The sequence below is a fragment of the Haplochromis burtoni genome, unplaced genomic scaffold (assembly GCF_018398535.1).
Source record: "Haplochromis burtoni strain Fernald_Lab_line unplaced genomic scaffold, NCSU_Asbu1 Contig_599, whole genome shotgun sequence".
NCBI lineage: Eukaryota > Metazoa > Chordata > Actinopteri > Cichliformes > Cichlidae > Haplochromis > Haplochromis burtoni.
In genome coordinates this window covers 106,496-134,079 of record NW_024582960.1, presented here as the reverse complement: position 1 = coordinate 134,079, position 27,584 = coordinate 106,496, and the positions used below count along the sequence as shown (strand labels likewise).

Below are 27,584 nucleotides of genomic sequence, written 5' to 3'. Positions count from 1 at the left end.
TTCTGAGAACTGTTATTTAGACTGGCCATTTCTCAATTTTCCTGCTGCTTCAGGAGAGAACCTCACACTACTGTGGAATTTAAACTCCATAGAAACAGTTTGAGTGACTGGTGAAACGCAAAAAAACCCAAAAAGGCCTTCCCTGGTGTTTTTGAATGATGGCATGCGAATGTGTGAGGTTATAGTACATATTTGAATATGGAGTAAAAGTGCCTATTTGCATTATTTTGCATTTGCCTACAACACGGTGCATAAATACACATCTGTGCATGTAGCTGCTGTCTGCTTCATTCGGCCTCCCTGCTTCAGCTATCATGTCTTAATGATATCCACTTGATCGAATTTCTCGGCTACTTGTATAACACTCTCCATGTGACACACAATTAGCAGACAATTAACATGGGCAAGGGAGTGTCAACCGATTGGCTGTGCCATCACACCGCTGAGTGACATCTCCATCATCACACCTCCTGTAGTCACCCTGAAGCAAATGAAATCTGTGTCGAAATTGGAGTCCCTTTTTTTCTGTTGTGTCTGTTGTTTCTCTTTCCTTCAATGTCCATGCCTTTCAAACAATGTGAATATTCAGTCGCCCCCGCCCATTTAGCTTTCTACATCCCATTCCTTTGTTTCTCTCTGTCCATCTGAAGATAAGATACAAGTGATTTTGCTCGTTTTTTTTTTCATGTTCATCTGCAAGTGATGCTTTGCGCTAAAACAATGTGATGTTTCTGCTAAAAGAACTGTCAGCATGACTGTGTTTGACTTTGACGTTTGTGTGTGCCGCTCTATTTCCGACCTTAAGACATTGTCCAAATGGAGACAACCTAAGCATTAAATCCCATTATGAAGCAGATGGGGCTTCTGTAAAGAATGCGTTGTCTGAAACTGGCTTCTTTGCTGTTGTTTAGAGAAAGGTTTTGATATCTGCTCATATTTTAGGCCTCTGTCACCAGTGTTGGGGAGGTTACTTTTAAAATGTATTCCATTACAGAATACATGCCCCAAAATGTATTCTGTAACGTATTCCGTTACGTTACTCAATGACAGTAACGTATTCTGAATACTTTGGATTACTTAATATATTATCATGCTTTTTACAACAACGTGAATGTACTATTGCTGTGTGATTTATTACTATTACTGAAGGTCCGCGACTCCGAACTGTAGTAAAGGGACCTCTGACTAATACGGCGGGGTCCCTGTCGGCTCGTAGCCGAAAAATAGCTTTACTTTGTTGTGTGGGTCAACTTTTCTTGGAACAGAGAGAGGCGTTGAAAGGCTGCTCCAACGGAACTTATTGTTTTCGGAGGAAAACACGAACACGGTGTACAGTCGAGTCTTAATAGCTTACTTACAACTGGGCTCGTCAGGCACTCTTCTTGGCTGCAGTGGTTATTATTATATTTACATGCTTCCAGCTCCCGTTTTTCCTCGATGACAACTCGTACCTTTCCACTCCCCTTTTTCTCCCTCCTCGCGCTCACAGACCCATAACGTGTATGGCAGTCCATTCTCCCTGCAACACGGACTACACTGCCCATGATGCTACATTCTTTAGAGCTATGCTTGTAGCATTCTGCCTGTTAGCTTAGCACAACAACAACAACGAAAAGGCGCTCTCTCACCCAGGAAACACACAGTCGCAGAGAGAGAGAGAGAGCGTCGCCCTGTAACCATGGCAACCGTAACGCTGCCGCCTGGAACAACAGAACGTAGCTGTCAAACAAAACCCAAACAGTCCTGACCCGCGACAAAATGAAACAGGAAAGTACCGCAGTGTAATCCTTTCAACTAATGATTCGATACCACCTTTTTAAACGGTAACTGTAACGGAATACAGTTACTCATATTTTGTATTTTAAATACGTAACGGCGGTACATGTATTCCGTTACTCCCCAACACTGTCTGTCACAAAGACCTAGAGACCATTTGGGAACCACTGGTCGTGAGAGGAAAGATGTGTATGCCCTGACTGCGAGTGATTGCTGGAGCCACATTCACGCAGGCCTAGACACTGATCAGTGACCCTCTGACAACCACTGGATGCTGGCTTGGCTACAAACATTAGCAAACTATCTACCAACTACCCACTTTTCCCAGTTTCAACAGCTCGGAGAGGTGAGTATTTTCAGAGTAGTTGGCATCACAAGAAGGGTTTTGGTGTAGAACCCTCACCAACTGGTTGCGAAATACATGTTTCCCTCAAAACTGGTGGTGTCCAGATGGTTGCTAAGCAGTCCCTAGCCTGAGGCGTTACCCAGAGAGAACAACTGTTCTCATTGTTGGCTTTGACCTTCTTATCGTTCTTCACTTTTCTTGCTTACCATCCATTGCGTCCTTCCTCTCATTGTCTTTAGTAATAGCACAGAAGCAAACTTTTTCTGCCATGATAACTAGCAGTAACATCACATGCAATCCACAATTTTCATTTAATTTTGTGCTTGAAATCCAGCGCATGGTTCACCCTCCAGATTATAATGTCTGTGTGGAGTCTTTCCACTGCTAGATTTAAGGGGGGGGGGCGTGGGGGGGGGGTGGGGCACTAGAGAAGAGAGAGAGAGGAGAGCCTGATGGCATAACAGAAGGTATTAATAAGCACCAAAGGTTGTACAACCACATGCACTGGCCATAGTGTTCACTCTACCGCCTCATTTTTTTCACACACACCAGTGTGTGTGAATGTGTGTGTGAATGGGTGGATGACTGGATATGTAAAGCGCTTTGGGGTCCTTAGGGACTAGTAAAGCGCTATATAAATACAGGCCATTTACCATTTACCATTTTTTTAAAAATCTTTCCCTCTCACATGCACATAGGCAGTTGCTATACTTTCACAAATTCCTCTTATATATTTGGTAAAAACTGCTGATGGTAGGGACATTTGTTTTGTTGCTGAAACTCCTTCAGCAGCACTGTAAACACCTGTGCTTCTTATGGGGGCCAGGCAGAGATGTGTTCTCTCTGGGAAAACTGGGTGATAAATAAGGCACGAAACCGTGTGCCTCAGTGTAGAACAAACAGGTACTTAAACAGGTACTAAAATCCTGGATTTCCTTGACTGGGTTAATTTAAATTAATTTTTCTATGATTGTTTATTTTTAGACACTTGTCATAGTTATTCTTTTTGTTGTTGATTTTTGATGTTGATTTTTTTTCCCAACAGTGTTTGTCATTAGTATTTTATGTAGTCACGTATATTAATAGCACCACAGATATACCAAATAGAAGATATGCGATGTTGAAATACTGGAGGTGTTCTGTGGATCCTACTGGATGTTTATGGTGGGTGAGTAGTATTTATTCTGTAGTAGATGCTACTCAAGATCCGTAAATCCTAGTCTTCTCTTTTTTTGGTTTGTGTTGGTGTAATTCTTTGGTTGGGTTAAGATAAGATATCCCAGACCTTCACATGAGATGTCGGCTGCAGTAAAAGATGACTGAAGTTGAAAGAATATTTGTATCCACGTGGAACCCCTCAGACTCTCTGGACCAGTAATATGTTTTATTCTGTGTGTGCACACATGCATGCTCACCACTCCCTCCTGCCCCCTATATGTCCATACACATTGGTGTGATGTAGGTAAGCTGTCAGTCAGCTGACCTACATTAGCTGATCCTGCAGCACTCTGATTTCCTCTGGGGGCAGTAAGTCTGTGGGTGTGGTACGTAAGTGTGTTTGTTGCTCATACATCTCTTTTATGTTTATATGTGTGTGCCCATGTGAGTGTGTGCCCATGTGTGTGTCCTACAGCTCAGAGGATGACAATCCTACATCTGCAGTGACATTTACAGGTTAAACGGTCTCACACTCACACTACTGTTCTTAGTCCAGATGATACATACTGATCTTTATTTACAGATAAATCTCTGGAGTGATGCTTTATATTGTATTTGAAGTTGACAGTGTATTTTTTGATGTTCACCTGGAAAAATAATTGTATGTGCTTTTATTTCTGAGCAAGGTCCAACCAGATCAGACACAAGTTATTCTTTTACTTTAGTGGTGAAACAATCACATCATAGACCAAATAGGTTATGAAAATAAAATAAAAATCAGCTGTTGAAGAAGATGTTTCCAGTCAGCACCTCAGCACCTTTCTTTCTTAATATGTAACAAACTGCTGAGGGTGAAGACACTCATTCTCCCCCCCCCCTCCCCCCAGAAAATCCCACCTCCATGCAAAGCACCTATTAGATACAATGTCATCACTTCTTTGACTGGTTACCGTGGTTACTTTAACTTTCTGCTGGCAAAAATCAGTACCCATACCCAATCTTCCTTAAGCCCCCCCATTTCTTGGGTGTCTTATGTGCCGTCCTGACCTCTCACTGCTATACCTCAATGTTTTCCCTTTCACGCGTCTCATGCCTCTTCTCCTCTCTTCTTTTGCTTGTTTCATCATCCCCATGTATACACTCCTTTGCCGTGTATTTCCAACAGTTCCCCCTTTCTTAAAACATGGGTTTTAAGAAAGTTTATTTTTTCTTTGTGCCTACAAGGGATTGTTCTCATTTTAAAGTGAGAGCTGGAGTAGCATCACAAGAGTAAAGGGAGGGACAAAGAAAACAAAGACAAAAGCAACCATGGCAAACAATGACCCACATAGAGGGAGAGAACACAGATGTGGACAAATGGCTGCAGCTGGAAAGGAATGATATCTTAAACAGGGGGCAGTAAACAATGCGGATGATGCTCAGTCAGGCATAGGATAAAGACCAGAGCAGGGTTGATGAGAAGAAAAATATCAGGCCTGTAAACAGCTAAGCTGAGATTGGTGGACGGTTACAGTGCAGACGATATGAGGCACAGCTTTACTAATAATGAAGAGGATAGGGTGGATCGAGTGCTCCATTCAGCAACTACTCCAAATGTGTTCTGTAGAACACAAAGGTCCAGACAAGCTTGATTTTGAAGCATAGGGGGCAGTATGCTGCATTACCTTTCATTTTGCAGTCAGGGAAGTAGGCAGGCAGGGTAGGGGGTAAAGGAGAAGTATTGGGAGCCTTTATGGAGCTGTATCAGTAAGCTGCTTACAGTCTGTGTGCTGTTCTGCATCTTTATGGGTGGGAGTGCAGAGAAAGGACAAAGAGGGAATGCATAGAGTGAAAGAGAACATAAAGATTTATCTTGGTCATCAGCAGACAGATGTTTGTTTTTGTCATCCAATCCACACCCGTCAGACCTCTTCTTTTTCTTCCTGGCTTCCACTTTTTAAAAATCCGCATTAATTATTTGTACTTTTTCCTCTCTCCTCCCTTCTCTTCCATCCCTCACATCCTAGCGAACTACTCCCTGTAATGCCCCCCCCCCCCCCTTTTGCTGCATGGTCTCAGAGAGGTAATCATCCCCGCCGCCATCCTTCGCTACCACCCAACTGAGTTGAGAGAGGAGGGGGATGCGGAGGGGAGGGGGAAGAGGGGAATGGATGTTGGAGGTTGCCATGGAAACTGAGAGTCTTTCGCACTCCGACATCATCTGTTGTTGCATGGCGCGGAACGGGCGCATGAATATTTGAGCTTTATGGACACCGACAGACGAGTGACACAAACTGAACTCTGTGGACTTCCACTACCCTCTCAAATGGAAAGAGAGGAGTGGAGGGAAGCAGTGGATGGATGAATAGATGGATGGACGTCAGACGGGGTCACAAAGGCAGACTGACAGACCTCAATTTTTATCTAGGGCAGAGAGTCTGGTTATCTGGCTTTAGCAATAAAGAAAGAAGAAAATGGATGTAGTGACAATGATAGAGATAAAAATAATGGGGAAACATTGAAAGAATTTGACCAAATGAATTAGGTTTGTGTGTTGCTAAAAATGTGGAGAATATGATCGGGGGAGAGAACAAAGAGACTGGGGAAGGGAGGGAGAGGGATGGTAGTGACGTATCATGAGAGCAGTAAATTAGGGCACTGGAACTTGCCCCCCCCCCCCCCCCCCCTTCTCTGTCTTCTTCCTCTTAGTTTCCCAGAACATCCTGCAGTATTTTCTAATTAATCCTCTCAGAGGTTTGTTTTCTGCCTGCTGTTGATGCACACACGCCTCCATGCAAACAAACTAGTCACAACTCCTGCAAATTTCTAAATGAGGCAGTGAACCATTTTGGGGAAGTTTAATTGTGCACAGTCTGACTGCACTGCATCAGAAAGCAAAGACAAGAGAACAAATATTTTCACTGGCTTTTAGCTCTTATCTCCCTTTATGAGGTTCTCCTGGCACCTTTGATATATCTTTATAACAGATAATGCACTTTTCCTCTGTAGGAATGTGCTTGGCTTTTTTTCTACATTTTTATCTGGTACAGTGATCACTTAGAACCTCTGGTATGTCTTGTATTTGAATTGATTTCCCATGTTTCCAGAGTAAGTTCCCAGCTTCCTCCTCTGCTGATGGGTTTAACACCTGTCCCAGAGGTCGTGGCGTGCAGCAGAGCGTCCCACCAACACTGGTGACATTTAGATGACGGTCAGAATGTGAGATATGGCTCTTAAAACATTCCCATGATCCCAGTTGATGATTTCAAGTGTTGATGCCCAGTTTGCTTTTCCCTGGGGTTTCACAAATATGCTACATTCTCATAATTTCTGTGTGTGTTTGTGTGTATGTGTTGTAGGCTCCCTGTCTAAAGACTGTGGCTGCATTTCTACTCATTCTGGAGATGCTTGTGGGATTTCCAGAAGGGAAAGCATTCAACCTGATAGCCGGTGCTTGATATTAGTGGGTGAATTTGACACATGGTTTGTGTCCCAGTTAGTTTTAGACAGAAACCATCTGGTTTCACACCTTGTTATTACCAACAGCAATTCAAGAACTGAGCAAGTTATTTTTTGTGTGTTTTTTATGCAAGCTATGTCAGCACGTGTAATGAATTTGTTGATGTGTATGCTCCCCGAAGACCTCGAGATTCTCTCCTAATTGGACGTATTTTCTAAACAATACTGCATGACTCTACTGGAAAGGGGATCAGTCACAGGGGCAGTTTAGGGGACACAGCGGTGCAGTGGGGAGAGAGGAGGAAAGTAGAGACTTGCTTGATGATGCACGCTTATTAGCCTGAAATATCCATGCAGCAGCTGCACCATTTCCGCAGCAACACCTGTCGCCATGGTGCTGAGTTGTCGACATGCCTCTGTGTCAATGTCTGCATGTCTGGAGGAGCTGCGCATTCACAGCGTGTCCGACCTTTCAGACCCACCTCTCTCCCACACACACACTTAACCTCCTGGGTTAATGTTCTGGTATGTCTAAAATCTAATACATGCTACACAACATCCTTCACATGCAGCTGTGTCAAATGCACACGCACACACATACACACACGCCCGCGAAAACAACAAAGAGTAAACTGGCGTTCTTTGTTGAATCCTTGAACATTTTATTTTCTGGTTTCCTCTCTGTTCCAGCCTTCATCATGGAAATCTGGAATTTTCTGTTACCATGACAACCGCAGCTGGTGGAGGCAATGGATTAGATCCTCTGCACTGTGCTGGGGGTGTGGTAGCTGCATAGGGAGCGGGGTGGAGGACTGCTCATGGGGTGTATGGTTGTTAAAAGGGATTGGGGTTATGCTAGAGTGTTGTATGTGTGTTTTTAGTGTGTGTATGTGTGTGTGTGGGTATTAGAGTGTGTAGAAACAAGGTGGGGGGAGAGGATGCCCTTAAACCACTTTACACCAGATGGAAGCTTTTGATCTCCTAAAAAAATAACACACACATTGTTCCATTCTGTTGGGGAAATTAAAACCAAACTGCACTTTCTTATTTTATGTTGTCTGCGACCTTTGACTTGATGCAGTCCTCATATTTTCACTCTTCTCTTTCACTGGCTTACAAAGCAATTAACCCTGTGTCTGTAGCAGCCTAATGTCAGCCTTCTCTTTCCCTCAGTCTGTCTTTCCCTTCTCAATTCCTGTCTCCCCGCTGTCTCATTTCCATCCTCCCAGCTGAGAAAACAGGAGCAAGAACACTTGGCAAAGAAGATGAGGGGAGAGAGAGATGAGGAGAGAGGGGGCTTTTCAGATGAAGAGAAAAAGGGTTTGTGGCTTTGAAAGGGAGCATTGTATTCTTCCTCCACATTGCTACAGCTCCATCTCTGTTATTTAGTCAAGCCAGCAGCCAGCACATTACTGAGTCTCTTTAAATCAGGATAGCGTTAGCCTTAGCAACGTTCAGGCTCCAGCGCTCCAATGCTCTTTCTCAATGACCCCCCCTTCTTCTTTCTGCCTTAGAGCAGCAGATTCCCTGTTAACGCTGCCCTATGAACACATTCCTCTCTGCTGAAATAATAAATGAAAGCAGACTTTTTGAAAATTAGCAGGATATTTGTCTTTACAGAGATACAAAGATGATTTTTAAAGAGCAATGCAGCGTTTGGATATGTGTGTGTTCATATGTGACAAATCATTTGGTGTTATCCGACGCTTTTGTTCAGGGGTTATTTTTAGAGCTGGCGGAGAGTGCCATCAGAAAACTAACTTTCCATTCCTCTCTGTCAATTAATCTTTTATAAGGAACGTTCATCCTAAAAACAGCAGTTTCTCTCTTTCTCTGGCTCTGCACTGCAAGATTCCTGCTTGATAAAAGTGGAGGTCAGTCAGTTCCTGCTGGATTTAGATTCTGCTTATGATGAGTGGTTGTTAATTTATACACACACACACACATATACATATACATATATATATATATAATTTCATGTCAGGGTTATTCCCGACAAAAACCCAGATTAAGCTTTATCCTTTCAGTCTTCCAGTGTGCATATCCACAAAACAGACCTCTGTTCTCCAACATGTGGTGACCCTACATATGCAGAGACAGCTGCTGGAGTGAGAAAGGGGGGGGGAGGGGGGAGTGTGACGGGAGGAAGAAGAGAGGAAGCCAGTGAAGGAGGATGGGGGGGGGGGGGGAACTCCTTCCCTTTGATTTTACTACTGTGAGGTTAAAAAACAGTAAACGGGCGCGGAAACTCACTTCCTGTCCCGCCACTAGCAACCCATTACGTCACATCCTGCTCTTTCTTCACATTGATTAAGTCTTCCTTGGCCTGAAATGAGATCCTTGTTTCCTTGCGCGGGAAGTTTCTGGCAGCTCCCACACTGACGAGGAAGAGAGGAACCTCCGTTTTCTTATGTAGGCGTGTGATGTGAATTATAGCTCAAATTATAATACATTTTAATTATCGTGGGTGCTCGTGGGTGTGTTTTGAATGTCTGGGTGTGTAAGTGTCTCTGTGGGCTGCCACATCTCTGCTTCCATGTGCATGTATCACACTGAGGATATGACGAAGCCTGGTCTTCTGGTTTGTGTCCAGGCTGTGTCACTAATGCTGTTATCGTACACAGGCTGCCCATTGTCAGGTTCTAGTCTGCGACTGCTATACATCACTGATTTGAAGTTTTTTGCCTGTTTGTCACACTATTGTGCATCTCTATGTGTGTATAATCAGTAGGAATGTGCTCAATTAAGCGAGATGGGGTAGGGGACATAAAGGGGGCAACAGAAGAACAATCTCCTCATTCTGTTGGGTCTCCCCTTGGGGAAATTTGTGACACATGGGGACAGTCAGGGCATTAGGAGTCTGTATGAGTCACAGGATGACAAACATCAGCTGACAAAGAGACTATAAAGCTATTTTAAGTCCTACTTGTATATGCATTATATACCCATATGAACAGCACCTCAGTTTCCTTTCATTGATAGAACCAGAATAGGCTCTAAAATGGAAGCTCATATTTTATTTCTCCAAATGGGGACAAACCCACAGTGCCTTATTACCTCTGACTCATCTCCTTGTGTCTGTGTGTGTGGGATATTCTCCAATCAGCTCTGCCATGTTCTCTACATATGGCTCAGTCGGTTGCCAGGTTTGACTAATTGCTGAATATGTTTATCTTTCCGCAGGTCATTGAGCTCAGCCAGGCCCTGAGCAGAGCCAATAATGGCCACTGGATATATCTGTAATGAAGATGTGTTGAACAGAGCAAAGCATCCAGCGCTAGGGCTGATGGTTACTGTGGCAACCATATAACTCAAGAAGAAAGTGGCAAGAGGAGACGGCCATTTTGGGTATGTGAATCTGCAGTGATTGATGGTGGAATGCTGTTGTGTGGAAAAACTGGATTGTTCTTTGTCATTTCAGGTATGATTAAATAGCTCCAGTAGCCACTGGTCTTGCATAATCTTCAGGCAGTAACCTGGACTCTGAAAACCCACAACAGCAGGCATAACGACCTGATTCATGGCCGACACATCCTCTCTATCCCTCCAGTTTCTCAGTCCCTCCTTCCATCCCCCAACATCTGCAGCAGTGGGCTGCTCCTTTTGTTTTGCTTAGTGACGTCCTGTGGGCTATTTATAGAGTCATGTGTTATTGTGTAAGATCTATTGAAAGGCCCAAAGAGCATATGCAGGCATGTTCCCTATAGTGGCCCCAACTTCTGTAAGAGGAAAGATAGAAAAGCGTGTAGCTCTAATATCAATGAGTTGGAGAAGGAATCAGTTTATAGAATAAGCTCTATGATTATCTTACATTTGACCTCAGTACTATTTTACTTTCCACCATGCTTTAATTATAACGTTCAGACTTCAGTTTGAGATCTTGGTGATCAGTTTTAGAGCTCTGCATGGTCAAATGTCAGCTTACAATAGTGAACTCTTGCACCCATATGTAACATGCAGGTCTTGTTGGTGGTTCCTCATACTACAGCGAAAACTAAAATAAACAATGGAAACCATTACCATTACGTTTGAGATCAATGGACTCTATTGAAACTTTTAAAGAGCAGTTTAGTACTTATTTGTATAGGTGTACTAATTGTTCTTGTGAAGCATATCCTTTTCTAGAAAGATGCTAAATAAATCAATTTTACTGACTTAATATGCTGTGCCGTGCTTTTTCTTTTTAAACAAAGAATACTTTTTTGGCAGCTGTAGTTCTGAGTCCTATTGAAAAAGGATCAGAACTTATATCATCAATTTAACATGTTTTTGATTAAGCCATCCTAGTTCCTGTAAATTATTTGTAGCTTCGTAGTTTGCTTTTTAAAGAAATCTGAAATTAAAGAAGACAAAAGGCTTCTGGGATTAATTAGTAGTGCTGCAGCCACATGGTTAAAACTCCAAGAAGCATTTAAAACTGTTTAGTGAGCGCGATTAATATTGTTAACAATGTAATGATGCTCAGAGTTACCTCACTCAGCCTGTGAGAGAAATGACAAATAGCAGCATTAACACAAACCACACGCATAAGTAATTTTAAAATGAATCTTTTTATTTGAAATGTCAGTGTTCAAGAGAAAATAAAACAGCAATATAAATATTAGCATAAAAATAAGAGAGTAACACAGGGGTATAGCGTGGGGTTTAAGCATTTGATAAGAAAGATAATACAGCAGGATAGAGTAGGATTAATTCAGCAGCGGACGGACTTACACATATATAATATTTATAATCATTTGTTCATATGGACAGAAAGAGAATGAGAGGCATTCTTTCACAAATGCACAAGATAAAATCACCGCAAAAGAACATTAAGAGGTTACAGAAGGATAGAAACTTTTCCATATTTTTTTTCTTTTCTTTTGTATCTTTACAGGGTGATAAAAGATAGTAGAGGGAAAATAAACACAAAAATATGCGCAACACATACCACAAGTTAACTAGTCTACGTGTGTCACTTCTTTTACTTATCTAAAGTTATCTTTATCAGTTATTTACACTTAAGTGTTAGTTGGCTTCCATGGTGCTTAGTTACTACATTGCAACACAAACTGCTGAAGAACATCTCAATTTTTTTTTTATTATTGTTTTTTTTTTAACTGTGGTTTTCTTAATTTTTTTTTCTTAAAAACAAAATGCAACACATTCCAGTAGTAAGCCACGCCTTGTGGAGAGGGACTTTTATTTTGAAAATGTTGGACATGGTCCCTACTATACAAACACCTGGCTCATACCATCGACAGGACTCGTGTTTATTTACAGTGGGGAAGAGCCTCACAGGACTAGGGAGTAGAGGGGAGGAGGTGAGGGGTGAAGAGGTTGAGGTTTCCCATTGGTGTCAATGGAAGAGAGAGATTTCAAAGGGCTTGTGAGTGGCATCTCCTCACCAACAGGGACAACTGCGCTTGGCTCTGTTGACCTCTACTACAGTCAGTGCATTTGAGAGAGTTTCTGGGGTGGGCAGGTCAACTGTGGTTCCTCTGTACATTCAGTGGGTAGAGCCAAGGATGTTTACCACCCCCTGATCGATACAATGGTGCCACCTCAGTCTGCTTACCTCTCACCATACCACTTCCACTCTCCCTAACCCACCCTGCAAGCTGCCTTTTTTTTTCTTCATGCTGTTGTACGTGTCCAGGAGTCTGACAGAAGGATAGACGGCAATGTAAAAACTTCATATCTTATACAAACACTTTCTCTATGCTATCGAATCGTTATCTCCCAAAGAAAAGACATGATACTGTGCCACATCAAGACGTTTCTTCAGCACTTGAGGATGGTGAAGGAAAATACTCCATCGAGGCCCTAAAGGCCCGCAAGGTGTCTAGAAACTCCTAAGCACTTAAGTTTACCACATCTACATGTTTCCCTAAAGACTGAAGTGATTACAACCCCTACATCATCTTAAGAATACTAACAGTGCATTTCTTTTTGTTTGGCTCTCAATATGGGGGTGGTGAATGAGGGAGGGACACGAGCTGAGTGTGAGGAGGGGAGGGCAGGGGGGTGCGGGGCAGCAAGACATATCTGTGCCCATCTTGGAGGTGTTGCAGAAGAAGCCAGTCTCTGCTGCTGTACCACTGATATGGACAGCATGGCTCGTGACTCCACGACACAGCGCCGTGCAACCCCCACTCTTTGCCAGCCCTTCCTCTGGGTGCATGCTCAGGTCATAAAAATATCAGAAGATTAAAATCTGTTTTTTTTTTTAAACTACGATTACAAAAGTAATTTTCATTTTGGGTCAAGTAAATGCTACATGTGCATTATATTGACCTGCGATTGGAGGGACAATAATAGATTCAAGATGTCCTCCTCCTCTGCTTTTGCAATGCATAGTTTGCAATTCTAAACTAGTATATGTGGTTTGAACCTTAATGAGCATGCAGAAGAGTTTGTAATACTTGTCAAACAACAGCCTTAAAGTCAAAGGACTTAACGCTTTAAGACCCAGCAATGCTGACCCTATTAGCAATCTAATGGATGGCAACTAACGTACTTTACAACAGCTGACTTTCCACTTCATGGAAAGTGCATGAAAAAATCCAACGTGAAAGACATTAACATTTCATTTCTGAATACATCACTGCGTATAGTCTTGTCATCCCAGCAAGGTTGCTTACACTGAATCTCTTTGTCCAAGTTTTTGTTTTGTATTTTTGCCAAAAAAAGAGAAAGAAATATGGGCGGGGGACAGTAACCCCCCACACCCAGCCAAATATATCTACCAACAACGGTTATGTGAACAATAATAGACCTTAAGCACAGCACAAGTTAGAAACACTAACAGCTTTCAACACATTCAGATTCTTTGAGGCATTCAAGACACTTTCAAAGAACTTTCAAAATCGCCCATGTGGTCACAAGTGATTTGCTGTCAATATTTAAGATATCTAATGGTGGGGTGTGGAGGGTTAATTTCTCATCAGATCAGGCCCAGGTTGATCATTCCTTCACCTATTCACATCTACTTCTTCTCCTTCTTGGTGGACTTCTTCTTGGAGGCTGGAGTTTGGGCGGCCTTAGGGGGCTCTGGTTGAGCTGAGGCCTGAGGAGGGGGCAGTGCCTGTTGGGTGGCCTGCTGGGCCGTGGCCTGCTGCTGCTGGGGGTTTGAGGTGAGGGTGGCCGTGCTGCCTGGGATGTAGACGTTCTGACGATAGTCTGGCACGTGCTGCAGAGTGAACTGGGGGCTGTAGCGGGTGCTCAAGCCCATAGTGCCGGGCCCGAGGGTGGCTGTAGCCTCACTCACTTCTAGGGGGAAGAGAGACAAAGTTGGGGGACAAGGGGTGAGGAGGGAAGAGGACAGAGGGATGAAACTTGTTAGAAAAGCATTTGGAAGAATATCTAGTATAAACAGAAGAGGTGAAATTAAATGGGACATAAAAGGAAATTATAATACTTTGTACAGGAGATTAAAACGAAATTCAGTCTGAACATCAGGTTTAGTTCAAACAAAAACATAAAGAGACTGTAAGTGAACCTAAAAAGTAAAGATATGAACAAGAAGAAATATTAACAAAAGAGTTAAGAGGATTTTCTTTTTTGTTCAACATGGTTGCTGAAAATGTCTTATTCCTCTGTTTATCTGGCGTTCCTTTTCTTAAAATAAAAAAAAAAAAATCAGGCATGCCCTGTTTTTGTGAGCGCGCATGACGTAGCTGCTCAGCCCATAATTCTCCCACAGCCCCTGCATTGCAGAGCCAGGGAACAAACCCTCCCTCCCCCATTCTCTAGTTCATCTCAGCCTCCATAAACACACACATGCACATGACATTTGCAGTTCTAACTGTGCTGGAGCTAAAGCCATTAGAGAGAACACTTTTTTATTACCTTCTCCTCTGAAGTGGAGCGCTAATTAAATGAATTGTTCCGTGTTTGTCATTGTGTTTATCGGCACAGTGACATTAAGCACAAAGGAGAGATGACCTTCAGTATTTATCACATGCTTAGTTTGTTCCTTCCTCCCTGATGGCTCAAACTGTTCATTCTGTCTAACATGCAGGTTACCACCACATGACCATCTCGCCATTTCCCAGTGATGGAAAAAAAATGTCACACACCAGGGCCCAGTTCCCAGTGTCCAAGAAGGGGGGACAGATTGGTGGTGAAATAACACTGGAAGTGACGGCTTGAATCTGTTTGCCAATAAACCTCGTCACATTCGTCTCTCCATCATCACCATCTTTGTATAATTTGTGTTTGCCTGACGCTACATTTGGTCTTGGTAATCCTGCTGTTTTCTGCGTACTTCTCTATGCGATGACAAAGCCTGAAGATGAGTCACTGTGTGAATTCACCTCAGTGCTGCCTAAGCCGTCACTGCAGGGACAGAAGGGACAGGACAGAAGGGGGAGGATGTGTGTTGTAACATATAGGAATCATATAGGCTTTAATGTTACATAAATGTACGAGTAGCCCTTATAGTACTGCTGCTTATAGTAAAACATTAAACATGTGATAAGTGTGTACAGTGGAAACGTGTCTCACTGTTGTGTTATTATATTCAACAAATCAGCTTTACTACATCAAGGAAACTGTGGGTAGTAATACTAGGTTCACGTCCACTAAATGGAAACGCCAGCATGGACAGACAGAGCTTTATCAATGACTGAGTCTGGCTTGTTGCTCTCCAACCAAACAGGAAGATAAACAAACCACCACTTCCCACGCATCCTGATGAGAAGAAGAGCAATAAATAGGTTTGGAAAAGAGATGGTGGAACTCATAGGAGGGACGAAAGAGGTGACGAGGTATAGGACCCACCGTTGGCTGCAGCCATCAGGGCTTGGAGCTGCTCAGCTTCAGTAGGGGGCTGGGGCCAGGGGCCAGTTCCCATGGCAACCTCAGGTCCTCCAGTTGCCCTGTGGAAAAAAAAAATCGGGAAAAAACACATGTAAATAAACTCTCCTCTACAGTGGATCTATGTGTGTTTAGCTTGACAGGATGATGTAAAGCAGAGCAGCTGATGGTGAAATACACAGCCTGAGGAGAATAATAGGGGATGTATAGTACGCAAAACAGAGTGTGTCTCTCACACACACACACACACACACTCACGCTTAAACAGATTATTGTAAAGGCATGTGCAAATGCTGCTGGACACACACATGGTAGCAAGTGTGTTCACACATTAATTGTACAGCGGTCACACACTCGCCAGTATGACCCTGAGCAATGCGCCGTCTAGTAAATCTGATTAAACGTATTTAATGATCCCACCTTTAAAGGAAATAGCTGTCTGCATAGTCGCACATGCAGCGCTCAGTGAGCGCTGAACATTTCCATCTGGACGGGCTTCATGTTCAAAGGCTGGTGTATTTAAAAGCTGTAATTTGCATGTGGGGGTAACAGCGGAGAAAGCAGACTTGTATGCTTTGAGTATGCTCACCTACTTATTTCTATTCCCATGCATGTAACACGGCAACACAAACTCTGCAACTGAGAACTAGGTCACAATGTTTGAGTCTGTTCCCAAAGTGCTAATAAACCCCCAATTTTAGATTTTTAGTGTCAAAAAACAACAGTGTGCTATCTTCATGCTACTGGTAAACTATCATAAAATATAGATAAATGTCATTTCACTTCATTAGAAGCCCTGCATGAGACTCAAACATCATTTAAAACCATTATAGCAGTAGTATGGCTAATTCATCACCAGCACTACATTAAAAAAAAGTAACATTTAACTACTCTCAGCCATGTAAACAGTGGGTCAGAGTGTTGAAACAAAGGCTTTTTGACTGTATGGGCTAATAAAACCCCTCAGGACACTCAGTGGAGGCCATGGGTAAACGATTCTGTTGGTATGTGCAGCTGGAAATGACAGTGACACAGTGAAACTGTGTGCTACTTTCCTAATACAAAGATTTTAGAAATAAAGGGGCAAGGCAAGACAGTCTGTACAGCGTTATAGCACACAAGATGGTTTATAGTACTCAAGATGGTTAAACTTTTAAGTTTAACTTTTTATGCATGAGAGAACAGAGTTGTAGGCTCATCCTACAGCATAATATTAACCTCAAAGCAATAACCAGAGTCATAAAAAACTGTTTACAGTAATGCAAAGGATGCTATGGCCCCCACACAGCCATGAACACCAAATCGGTCTGGCCAGAAGAAAATGAGATAGCCAAGATGTTTGCACTTAGCAGGACTGGTGTTATTTTAAAGGGTGATTATGCCAAATGATTTTTTAATGTTTGGGTTCCTTTTTATGAAAAGTAAATATATTTAAGGATTTGCAGCTTATCTAAAACTTCTGCACAATAGACAGTGTGTTAAATGCATAGGATGTAAACAAGAAAGCTCCTTTCTACTTAAAACCAACTAAAAAAGCAATCAGACAAATTGCCCTGATCTGGGGAATAAAGAGAAAGTAAAAGACACATTAAGAGAAAAAGTGAAAAAGGAGTTTGAACACAAAAGCTTGGCTCTGATTAAGCGCAGGTTGCCAGACTGCACTGCCAAAACACTGAAGTGGTTTTCAGCTCAGTGCCAGAAAGAGACCGAGGAAGAGAAACATGTATGTCTTGTGCCAAGCAGCCAATGAGAAACAGACTGGAGAGGAGCACCCTCGGTAAGGCCAGAAGCAGCCATTTTGTGCCCCTTCATGCTAAATTAGCATTATTTTTCTTATCATATCCTCTAGTTGAGTTAAGTGTTTCCTGTGGTCAGGATTATCACTTCCTGTGGGCAAAGTTGTACATTGTGGTCCAGAATGATGTCCTCAGTTGGCCAGTCTAGGCTATCATTCTCCTTCGGTTTCCTTACATGATATGTTTCATCTTAATAGATGCCTTTACTTGTCGCTTTTCAGGGAACCTTCAAGAAATTAAAGCCACAGTAGGAAAAGGTAAAAAATAAAAATTTTTAAAAAACCCTCCTGCAGCTCTTTGCTTCTTTTTAATCCCCTCCAACCAATGAAGCACAGAATCAGTGGTTAATGTTTTGATTTCACACAGAATTCAAATGCCACTCTATTTAACCATTTATTCCACTGTGTCTTACGTTTTTTCCTTTTGCCCTATCACAGGCTATATTTTATAATTTAAACCCATTCCTCTGGTCACATGGTGTACATGCTGACATCTATTATATCTGCATGTTAACCTCTAGTGCTTAAAACAGACTCCCAATTACTCCATCTAGGAACATCTCAACCTCTAACAGGCATTTTAAACTATCAGTCCTGACATGTCCTCTGGTTTATAAGTCACATGAAAAAGCTGCATGTGGTGGTGTTAAGCTACAACCATCACAGACATACATCAAAGGCAACACTGTATGGTAGGCAAATCTCAAAGGAGAGAAAAAGAAGAGCTCTCAGACTATAACGACTATATGTATAGCACACATACAAGGCATAGCAAATCTACAAAACACTGCACACAAACTGAAAAAAAGTGTCACAATCCTTTCTACGCCACAGCAGGCATTGTGGCCTATGCACATCGATCAACAAATCCCATCAAACTTTCGGGGAGACTAACAGAAGCTATGGGTTAGGTACAGCTACACACAGCACAGCACTCAACTGCAGTGCACTAACTAAAAGATTTGAGTCACTCCCTGCCCTTATCAGCTGACCAAGTTCCTCTTTCACTGAACGGCGGCAAATGCGATCCCTGATCAGCTGCTGAGGACATAAAGTGACCATACAGGGCCTACGTCTAAATCGGTACCTTGTCCCATTCTTCGGCGTCCATCGTATGTGTGTACCGTACGGCATGTGGGGACTAAAAACACAACAAGTTATACACCCTGAAAAGAACTACTGTGTATTTGTATATGCTTTAGATCTTGTTTGGAAAATGCTGAGTCAGCCACATACTTTTCAAAAACAGGATGTGAATGACATAGCTGTTGAGAAGTAAAATAAAACCCAGTGGTTTCTAAAAGTGCAGTAACCTGTGTTTGTGCCTAACATTGCCTGTGTGTTTCAGGGACAAACCTCGACTCATAAGATCTGTTGCACAATCACAACTGCGTACACTACATGGGCAAATATCAGTGACAAAGCAATCAACACAGAATGTAAACTAAACAACACAACTGACATTTAATAAGGCAAGTAACTGATGTCAAGAAAACGTGTTTTCAAGTGACGTGGCAGGAAAAAATGGAGAGAGCAATAAAGATAAATGCACTATCCCATCCCCCCCCTGCTAGCTCTGGTCACTGTTCCTCATCAGTAGTACTGAGCGATGGCGCACAGGCTCAGGGAGCGCAGAGAGGAAAGGAACAGCAGGGGAGGGGGAGGGGGAGTGGAAGCTGCAGCAGCCATTTTATAAAGCAGCCTGGAAACAGGCAGAGATGCTTTTCACAACCTTACTGAGCAGAATCATGCAATCAGGTGAAACAAGAAACTCATCACCACTGGAATAAAATTTGAAGTCACATAAAAATGTTTGCTTGTGATGCCATCTGTATTTTAAAATCAGATGGCACACTGCAGGTAGCAAATTATTATGGTTACAGCGCTCACTACCATCCCCCCCTTTTTTAAAAAAATCCCTCACCCCTTTTACTCTTTTCCCCCTTGAAAAGCAATAACATGATCTAGATATTACTGCGTATTTCAGCTGAATGAATGTGTTACTCTGCTAACTCACCCGCTAGGTCCGGGTCTTTGTCCCTGTGTGAAGCGCCAGTCATTGTTGGGAGGCTTTTGCTGTGAAGAGAACAGAAGATGCAGTATGAAATATATGTTTCATCGCAACAACAGCAAGATGCTTCTAAGGTGCAGTTTAGTGTTTTTATGCATTTGGTTTGTAGTTGAGATGTGTGCAATGACGATGTATGACTGTGTGAATCAGTTGTCTTTACAGTTTTTCACTGAGGCTCATCAAAGCATTACAGATGGCCACGAATAACTGTACCTTCAGGCATCCATGTTGTCCCAAACACTGTGGGGCATAAACTGAGCACGCACACATACACAAAAACTACAGGCCTGCTTAAAAAAAAAAGGAAAAAAGAAAACCCTCAAAACTAAAATCAAAAGACCGACATCATCAAAAAGAGAATGTGATAATTTAAGTGGGCAATCGGCTTTGCACCAAAGCGGCCAGAAGCTGAACTGGACGTCCAAATGACTTGCATCTGAAAGGATTATTTCAGTGGATGACAGTACACATAGAGATGTGTCTAAAATACTGAGCTTGCCAGCTCATGAGTGGAAAAATGAAGGCAAACCAAAACTATGACACTGACAAGAATTTTAGGAGACACACAGACAGACTGATTAGCTTCCCACACTGCTTCTTATAAAAATCTCCTTTAAAGAGTCAGAGGACAAAAGAAGTTGGATACCAAAACTTAGAAGCAGTGATAAAAGCCTCTCCCATCTCTGCGTGCTTCTGCTGTCTATTAATGTCTTCAACCCCTTTGCGGTTTTGTCCATCTCTACCTCACGGGCCATGCCACCATGTCTCTCTCTAGCTCTTTCCCTCCCTCACTCTCTCTGACTCTCTTGTTGTGCAGTGATGCGGTGAATAGACCCGTGGCTTGGCTCCAGATTCTGCTGCCTAATCGACACAAGAGCTCCCTGGAGAGAGAGGCCAGCAGAATGATGTGCTGCATTATTAAAAGATCTGTTCTACCCAAGGGAATGATGGAAAGAAGCAAGAGAGCAGCAGAGAAAAGTGAAAGACAGCTACACGCAAGGAGCAGTATTGACTGAGAATCTGTTAGAATAGAGGTAAATAAAGGAATAAAGGTTAGTGACCACACAGGACCAAACAGGGAAATACAGTTTGTTGAAACAGCCTGAAGACAAAACAAGTGAATTTAACCGCAGGACCTGAAGATACTCCCAACAGAGTTGAGTGTGCATGATGAAGAAGTAATGGAAGCAGTAGTACAGTTGCTGAACAAGCCCATAATGCATGTAGCGTTGAGTGAAAATAGCTGTCGGTGGATTCAGTTTCAGTGTTGTTTTCATGTTGAATACAAGTCAGCTCTCCGGAAGAGAAAAACAAGGTCCGTTACAGACAGGGTTGCTTGGTTATTCCTCGTAACAACTCGCAAGCTTTTTATTACAGTGTGAAATGTTTTTAATGGGTGAAGATGAGAGGGAGGGTGAAAAATGAACTCTCATCCTCCTTCACGGCAGAGCTCGGTTGATGGTTAAAGTCTAAAATTGGACACAGAGATGTGTATGTGTGCGTGGGCATGTAAATCTGTCTGGGTTGTAGGGAGAAAAAAATATCAGCAGTGAGGGGAAGCAAACATCCACAGAGAAAGAGACCCAGCATTCCAGCTGCGTGAGTTGTTCTCACCACACACTTTCACAGACAAACACTGATCGTTTTCAAGGTTAAATCCCAATGCAGGCATGTGGAAAGAAGAATAACAGACTGTACTGGAATATCTTCCTGTATGCTTCCTTATGGAAAGCCGGGTGTAAGCAGACAGATAAAACTAGGCTATTTTATAAATCTCCAATGCTTATCTGCTTGAGAAAAACTGAAGACGTTCAACAAACCGATGTGTGTTGCCGAGGTTTTAAATTAAGGTGGTTACATCAACAACAGTTTCTAGGTAAAACAAATCCCAATAGTAAAACCTATTACCGGCTTACAGAGACAAAATCTAATTGACTTCATCTGCAATTATCTGAGGAGCTTTAGCTGTGCTTGTTTCTTTATGATTTGTTCTCTTTAATGAGTCGGTCACTAAAGAAATATGAATGAGGTTATTAAAAATTCACAAGCTGTTTTTCTTTTTTTGAGAGCAAGCTAAACGTAAGCATGGAGAGAGAGAGAGAGAGAGAGAGAAGGTCAGACAGACTATCCAGACATGCTGCCAATGAAGAGACAGATTACAGCTCTGTGGGCCCGACTTCTCATCCCACAGAAAGACGATCATATTAGACCTGGAAGATTTAAAAATGGCTCAATGTACTTCCCTTACATCTCTGAGTTGAACGAAAGAGCTTTGAAGGATCTCCAGGTGAATTAGAACCTGGCTGGATTCCTTAGCTACCTCGCAGTAATGTGCATAAAAGCTCAAAAATATAAAGAGAACTGGATTTAGGGACAGGAAGGTCAAAATCATGGTATTCAAATCTAAACTGCCGACTTCAATACTGTTTTAATTTGCACCGTCACAAGAAAGGATCACAATGAGTAGTGTTTGACTATGATATTCCGCTCCTTTAAACAAACATCATGACTCAACTAATCATAACCTCTGAGGACAGTTTTACTGAACCGCATGAACCAGCATGTCCCATGCACAGCTCTGTCATCCATAAAAAAAGCATATTTACAAAAAACACTTGGCCTAACTTTGTGCCAACCTTTATGAACTCACACAAGCTTAAAGACTGAAATACTAAACGGTAACATTCAGATCTTGATGCAAATGAGAAACAAAAAAAAAAAAAAGGGAAAAGGTGGGTTATGACTTTGCAGTGAGTAAAAATGCTTCACATCCTTTAATATACTGTAATTTTAACCCAAGTCTTATGTGAAAGCATGTTATTGAAGAGAGTTTGCCAAGAGAGCACACTGCAAATGAATAAAGGATACAAAGAGGGGCAGTGGGAAGGATCTAAGGCCCCAGGGCTCCTCCTGCCTGATGCTTTTTACACACAATCTCATGCACGCAGGCACGCAAACACCCATAGTGGTACTCTAAAGCTTTATAGCCTGTGCCGTCTGTCACTGTGCCACACATGCATAAAGCCATCCTTCCTTTCCAGTTATCAGTCCCTCTATCTCTTTTGCTCTGCTGTCCTTGTTGCACACGTGTCACCAGAGTAGAGAGACAGATGGTACACTGCTGACCTCAGGGACAACCTAATTCTGTGCAGGGTCTTTATAAAACAGAGTTGGTAGAAATATGAGGGTTTTAAAAAAAATATTAAATAGAGTCAAGGGTAAAAATCATTATCAAAATAACAGAGCAACCTCACATAGATGTGAAATGCCAGATGAGGAATACTGAGGATAAATTGATTAAAGATGAAAAACAAAACGTTCTATTTTTTTCTACTGAATTCCCCACTGATCACTAAGAGCGACCTCATGTGATGCTGAGTCATGGAACCAATCAAAGGTTCAGAGGACAACAGGAAGTCAGGGTTCAGGCCACTGACCCCACAAATTCCTGTTTTTCAGCTACTGCTTTATTCTTTGGCTCTCTCCCTCCACCCATCTTACCATTTTCTTTCCTGGCTCTTTTCCTCCGTCACCCCCATCTCTCCCTCTGTCATCCTGTTCCCCTCTATCTTCCAGCCATTTCACTGAGCCAACTCTGCAGTACCCATCTTCATCTGGTTGTCTCCTCCCCTCCATCTGTTAACAGCACTTATGTTTTACCCCTTTCCCCCTGTTTTGCTATTCCAGCTAGCTTCTTTTTCCTTTATAACTGCAGCTTTATTCTTCATAAATAGCAGCATTCTCCGTCACTTAAAATGCTTCAAGCCAGAGATAGTAACCACATTTGCCCTTGGGTCAGATTAAATATTAAGATGTTTTTTCACTCTTCACAAACCTATCTAACAGAACAATAGCACTCTCAGAGCCCTGTCACCATATAGAGAGAGACTGGTCCTCTGGGTAAAACAAAACAAATGGAGTAAAAGATAAAATACAGCAAGTCACTGGGGAAGTTTTCAGTGCATAACAAAACAGAGACGTGTTTTGGGATATTTATGCATTTCCACAAGTCTAATGTTAATAGTGAAAAGTATATATGCTCACTCTCCCACTTAATCTCTCACCTCACTGGCTGAGTTCATAAGGTACTTCTTGCTGAGCGTCATGTTGAGTGTGTTGTTGTGACTCAGCATGGGTGATTTCATAAATACAAAGTCACTTCGGCTAGATATAGTGGAGTAGCAGGGCCTATAGGTCCGTGTATGTGGCTCTTGGGGACCTCCCACAACCTCCATATATCGTATGGGTCCATCAGTATTGAGCTGCAGGTGGAGGTCCTTGCTAGGCCTCTGATGGTAGCGGCTGGACCTGTGGTGACCATAGCAGCAGCATTCAGAGCCTCCCAGCCCTGGGCCACGGTGTCTCAGGCAGCGCACCATGAGAACAACAAATGTGATAAAGGCCACCGCTGACACACAGGCTAGAGAGATGATAAGGTACAAAGTGATATCTGGCATCCCATTGCGTTGGTAGAAAGGTATGTGGTGAGGAATAATCGGAGCATCGTTGGCTGGTGCCTTCTCATCCACAGTTATTGTAACGTTCACAGAAGTGGACTTGGGTGGGTCGCCATTATCCTGAATCATGACCACAATGTCATAAGTTGAACCACTTTCCTCCTCGTCCCACTTTCGAGCTGTGCGGAGGTCCCCAGTGTGTGCCCCAATACGGAACATACCAGCATTTGGTCCAGGAGCAATTGAGTAAAACAACCAAGCATTGTGCCCACTGTCTGCATCCACTGCGACCAGTTTATTTATAAGGTGCCCTGGACTGGCAGATGGGGCCACAGTGAACTCTAATCTTTTGTCTTTTGAGTAGGAGGGGTGTACAATCACTGGTGCATTGTCATTCACATCCACAACAAACACGTGCACAGTGACGTTGGATGTCCGTGGGGGCACTCCAGCATCCTCAGCCTGCACCTCAATACGGAAAGCTTTAAGCTGTTCATGATCCAGAGAGCGCATGCTGTAAATGTGACCGCTCTTCGGGTTGATGTAGACATAAGAAGATATGGGTGAGCCCTGCACCATGCTTGTAAGGATTGAATAAGAGACATGTGCATTTTCACCAAGGTCTGGGTCAGTGGCAGAAACGACAGCGATGGGAGAACTGGGAGCGTTGTTTTCTGAGATGTCCACAGAGTATGAAGGCTGAGAGAAAGTGGGGGCATTGTCATTTACATCAGACACCTTCACCACAAAGTTGATTTGTGATGAAAGGGGAGGGGAACCAGCATCAGTGGCCTTGATGATAACTGAGTACTCTGGGACAGTCTCACGGTCCAGGTTGCCAGCTGTGACCAGGCGGTAACTCATGTCAAAAGTTGACATGAGTTTGAATGGTAAACCTGCCGTGATAGTCAGCTTAACATTTCCATTCAGACCAGGGTCTGGGTCCCGTGTGTTTATGAACGCTATAGCGGTCCCCGGTGCTGAGTCCTCTCTGATAGACTCAGTCAGTGACACCAGTTTCACCTCTGGTGCGTTGTCATTCACGTCAGTGATGGTCACAATGACGTTACAGGAGCCCTCCATAGCGGGAGAGCCACCATCTCTGGCCTGCACTGTTATGTGATATGCATTCATCTCCTCATAATCCACAACACCCTTTACACGGATTTCCCCGCTTTTAGAATCCACAGTGAATAGATTGAGAACGTGCTGTGGTGTGTATTTACTAAAAAGATACGATATGTCCCCGTTGCTACCCGAATCGGCGTCTGTGGCGTTTACTTTCGTTACTAAAGTGCCCAGTGCAGCATTTTCTAATAATGTAACTTTCTTTACAGGTTCGTCAAAGACGGGCGCATTGTCATTTACATCCAGAATGTCAATGAGCAGAAGTGTTGAGCCAGATTTCTCTGGCTGACCCCCATCCACAGCAGTGAGCAGCAGGCGAAACGAGGCCTGCCTCTCTCTGTCCAAAGCTTTATCCACCACTAGCTCTGGAAACTTGCGGCCGTCACTTTTAGTTTCCACATTCAAAGTAAAGAAATCATTTGATGCGAGATGATACGTGCGTAACGAGTTGGTACCCACGTCAGGGTCGTGCGCGCTCTCCAAACGAAATTGTGTGCCAGGTGCGGCTGCCTCAGAAATCTCCAAAGAAATGTTAGTGGTTGAAAACTGCGGCGCATTGTCATTCACATCCAGAACGTTCACCACGACGCGATGGATCTCTAAAGGATCATCCATAAGTATTTGAAGGTGTAGTGAACACGCTGAACTTAAATCGCACAGATTCTCTCTGTCAATTTTTTGTTTAATAATCAAATCGCCAGTCGTCTGCTTCACCTCAAAGTACTGCACTGATGATTCGGAGACCACCCGCAGCCTCCTCTGAAAAATCCGCTGAGCAGTGAGAGTCAAGTCTTTAGCGATATTCCCCACGACAGAGCCTGGATTTAGTTCCTCCGATACGGAATAGCTGAGCTGAGCGGACGCACAGGAGACCCATGCTAGATAAAAGTAAACCCTCCACAGCCTCCCTCCTCCCGAGTACTTTGTCTGCGCGGAGTCCATTGTACTGCGCTCCGAGAATCAGGGAACGGCAACGTTTCTAACTTCTTTCACTGTAGCGTATCCATGATAGAATTAAAACGCGACGTCCACACTCCTAAACATTTCCATTTTAGAAAAAGGGCGATGGGATGTTTTGATGTGACCATGACGGCCGTCTTTAAAGAAAAAAAAAGAAAAAATAAACGAGAGCGAAAACTCAAAGTTTTTTTCTGCCTCCACTCTCTGCTTGTGTCTCCTCCGCCTGATTCCCCTCATGGGCGGAGAGAGGCAACTCAGGCCTTCCCTCTCATTGGAAGACAGGGTTGGATCAGTGTTGTCATCTCTCTCTCACACACGCACCGAAAACTTTTTAGTGACTTCACTTCCACATACGAGTATCAACTCGAAAAAAAAAATTGGTTTCAAAAGTTTGAGATTACACCGAAAGACAAATAACACAGGACGCCAAGAGTCTGTTAAAACCTATAACGGAGATCGAAGCCATAAATGCAAAGGATAAGTCATCTTTATATAGAACCCCCCACCCACGTGGTTTTCTTTGATAGTTCTCATTGTCAAAACAGTGGGGTATCAGCCTTAAGTCATATAAAGCAATGCTATTTGCGCCCGCATGGGGGCGTGGTTTCCAAACCGGATTTTCCCCTGAGGGCAAACAATACAGTTTATCAGAAGAAGATTAAAGGTTAAAAACAGGCTTCATTGTAAACCTCAGTAATTCTAGACAAATAAAAATCAAATCAAATAAATACACATTTTTTAAACTATAAAACGACACACGGCAGGCATTTTGAAGATCCTGGCAATTTGAATTAGAGGGGATTTCTATAGTTGATACGCCTCATTAACATAAAGACCGAAAACTAATAACTGATTATACTTATTGAAAACGCTAACATATATTAAGAGTGAATTAAAATAATTGTTGCAACTGAATTGTAAGTTTGCCTTAATTCTATGAAAACTAGTGTCTTTTTAAAGTAAGAAAAAACATGAAACTGATAACATTTTTTGGAAAAAAAAGATATGCAATAATAAATTGAAACCAATAGTAGTGGTAAAATTTGACTTTTACCATTATAGTAGTACCACACAAACAAACACGCAGTGCATGGTAGAGAGAGTGAAAGCGATTATGTATATTATCACTTAATTAAATATATACCCGGATTTGTTAAAGTTACTACATTCCATAGTGATAATCAAATAAGAAAGTGTAGAAACAAAAAACTGCGAGCAGGAGAACTTGTTGCACTACACTCATTGCTAGAAATAAGCAAGGAACTACAAAATGAAAATCAGGATAAAAAAAAATCAGGATATGTTAATTTTAAATTCAGGGTTAGGGATAATTTTACTAGTTTTCGGATTTTTCTTCTCACCTGCTGGCTCTCAAAGGTCCAGGTGCTGTCGGGTAAAGAAGCATCCAGGACACTGATCACCTCCTTAAAGTCTGTGGTGCTGCTGGGTTTAATCAGAGTGAAATCGCTGTACTCTGACATTGGAGACATACAGGACCTGAAGGACTGACTCTGAGACAGCATGTCTCCTCCCAGGACCTCCACGTACTTTATAGGTCCATCAGTGTTGAGCTGAATCTGCAGGTTTCTGTTGGGGTTCTTGTAATCATCAGAGTCGGTCCGTCTCATGCAGCACGTGCTGCTGCTCCTGCTGTTC

General features: G+C 42.7%; 2 protein-coding genes and 1 long non-coding RNA gene across 8 annotated transcripts in view; 1 reads left to right on the top strand and 2 right to left on the bottom strand.

The window, feature by feature from the left end:
- Positions 1-1,881: 1,881 nt before the first annotated feature.
- On the top strand, positions 1,882-10,877 carry LOC102310842. Of its 2 annotated transcripts, none has more exons than XR_006053061.1 (3): positions 1,882-2,122; positions 9,902-10,066; positions 10,140-10,877. It is a non-coding gene; the product is annotated as an uncharacterized LOC102310842 (long non-coding RNA). The 2 variants fall into 2 exon arrangements; XR_317476.2 differs by lacking the exon at positions 1,882-2,122 and adding an exon at positions 8,954-9,130.
- A 372-nt stretch (positions 10,878-11,249) lies between these two features.
- Positions 11,250-27,245, bottom strand: LOC121812449 (protocadherin gamma-C5-like). Of its 3 annotated transcripts, XM_042214670.1 has the most exons (5): positions 23,448-27,245; positions 19,330-19,388; positions 18,400-18,453; positions 15,482-15,579; positions 11,250-13,969 (listed from the first exon to the last, which is right to left on the bottom strand). In XM_042214670.1, exons 1-5 carry the CDS (start codon positions 25,908-25,910, stop codon positions 13,686-13,688), a joined length of 2,958 nt encoding a protein of 985 aa, XP_042070604.1. In that variant the 5' UTR covers positions 25,911-27,245; the 3' UTR covers positions 11,250-13,685. The 3 variants fall into 3 exon arrangements, with proteins under 3 accessions (XP_042070604.1, XP_042070605.1, XP_042070606.1); XM_042214671.1 differs by lacking the exon at positions 18,400-18,453 and having other exon boundaries at positions 23,448-27,244; XM_042214672.1 differs by lacking the exon at positions 18,400-18,453 and having other exon boundaries at positions 11,250-13,966; positions 23,448-27,243.
- LOC102309920 (protocadherin gamma-C5) overlaps positions 11,250-27,584 on the bottom strand; it is a 34,318-nt gene continuing 17,983 nt past the window's right edge. For all 3 annotated transcript variants that reach the window (XM_042214673.1, XM_042214674.1, XM_042214675.1), the window contains one exon: positions 11,250-13,475. The gene's annotated coding sequence lies outside the window, so the exon portion shown is untranslated. The remainder of the gene's footprint in view (positions 13,476-27,584) is intronic.

Bases quoted from the DNA above. Each gene is read 5' to 3' on its own strand.
- LOC121812449 (XM_042214670.1), bottom strand. From the start codon at position 25,910: ATGGACTCCGCGCAGACAAAGTACTCGGGAGGAGGGAGGCTGTGGAGG. The intron at 19,389-23,447 runs GTGAGAGATTAA...TTCTCTTCACAG, and splicing joins TTATGAACTCAGCCAGTGAG to CAAAAGCCTCCCAACAATGA. The intron at 15,580-18,399 runs GTACCGATTTAG...TTTTTTCCACAG, and splicing joins ACGCCGAAGAATGGGACAAG to GGCAACTGGAGGACCTGAGG.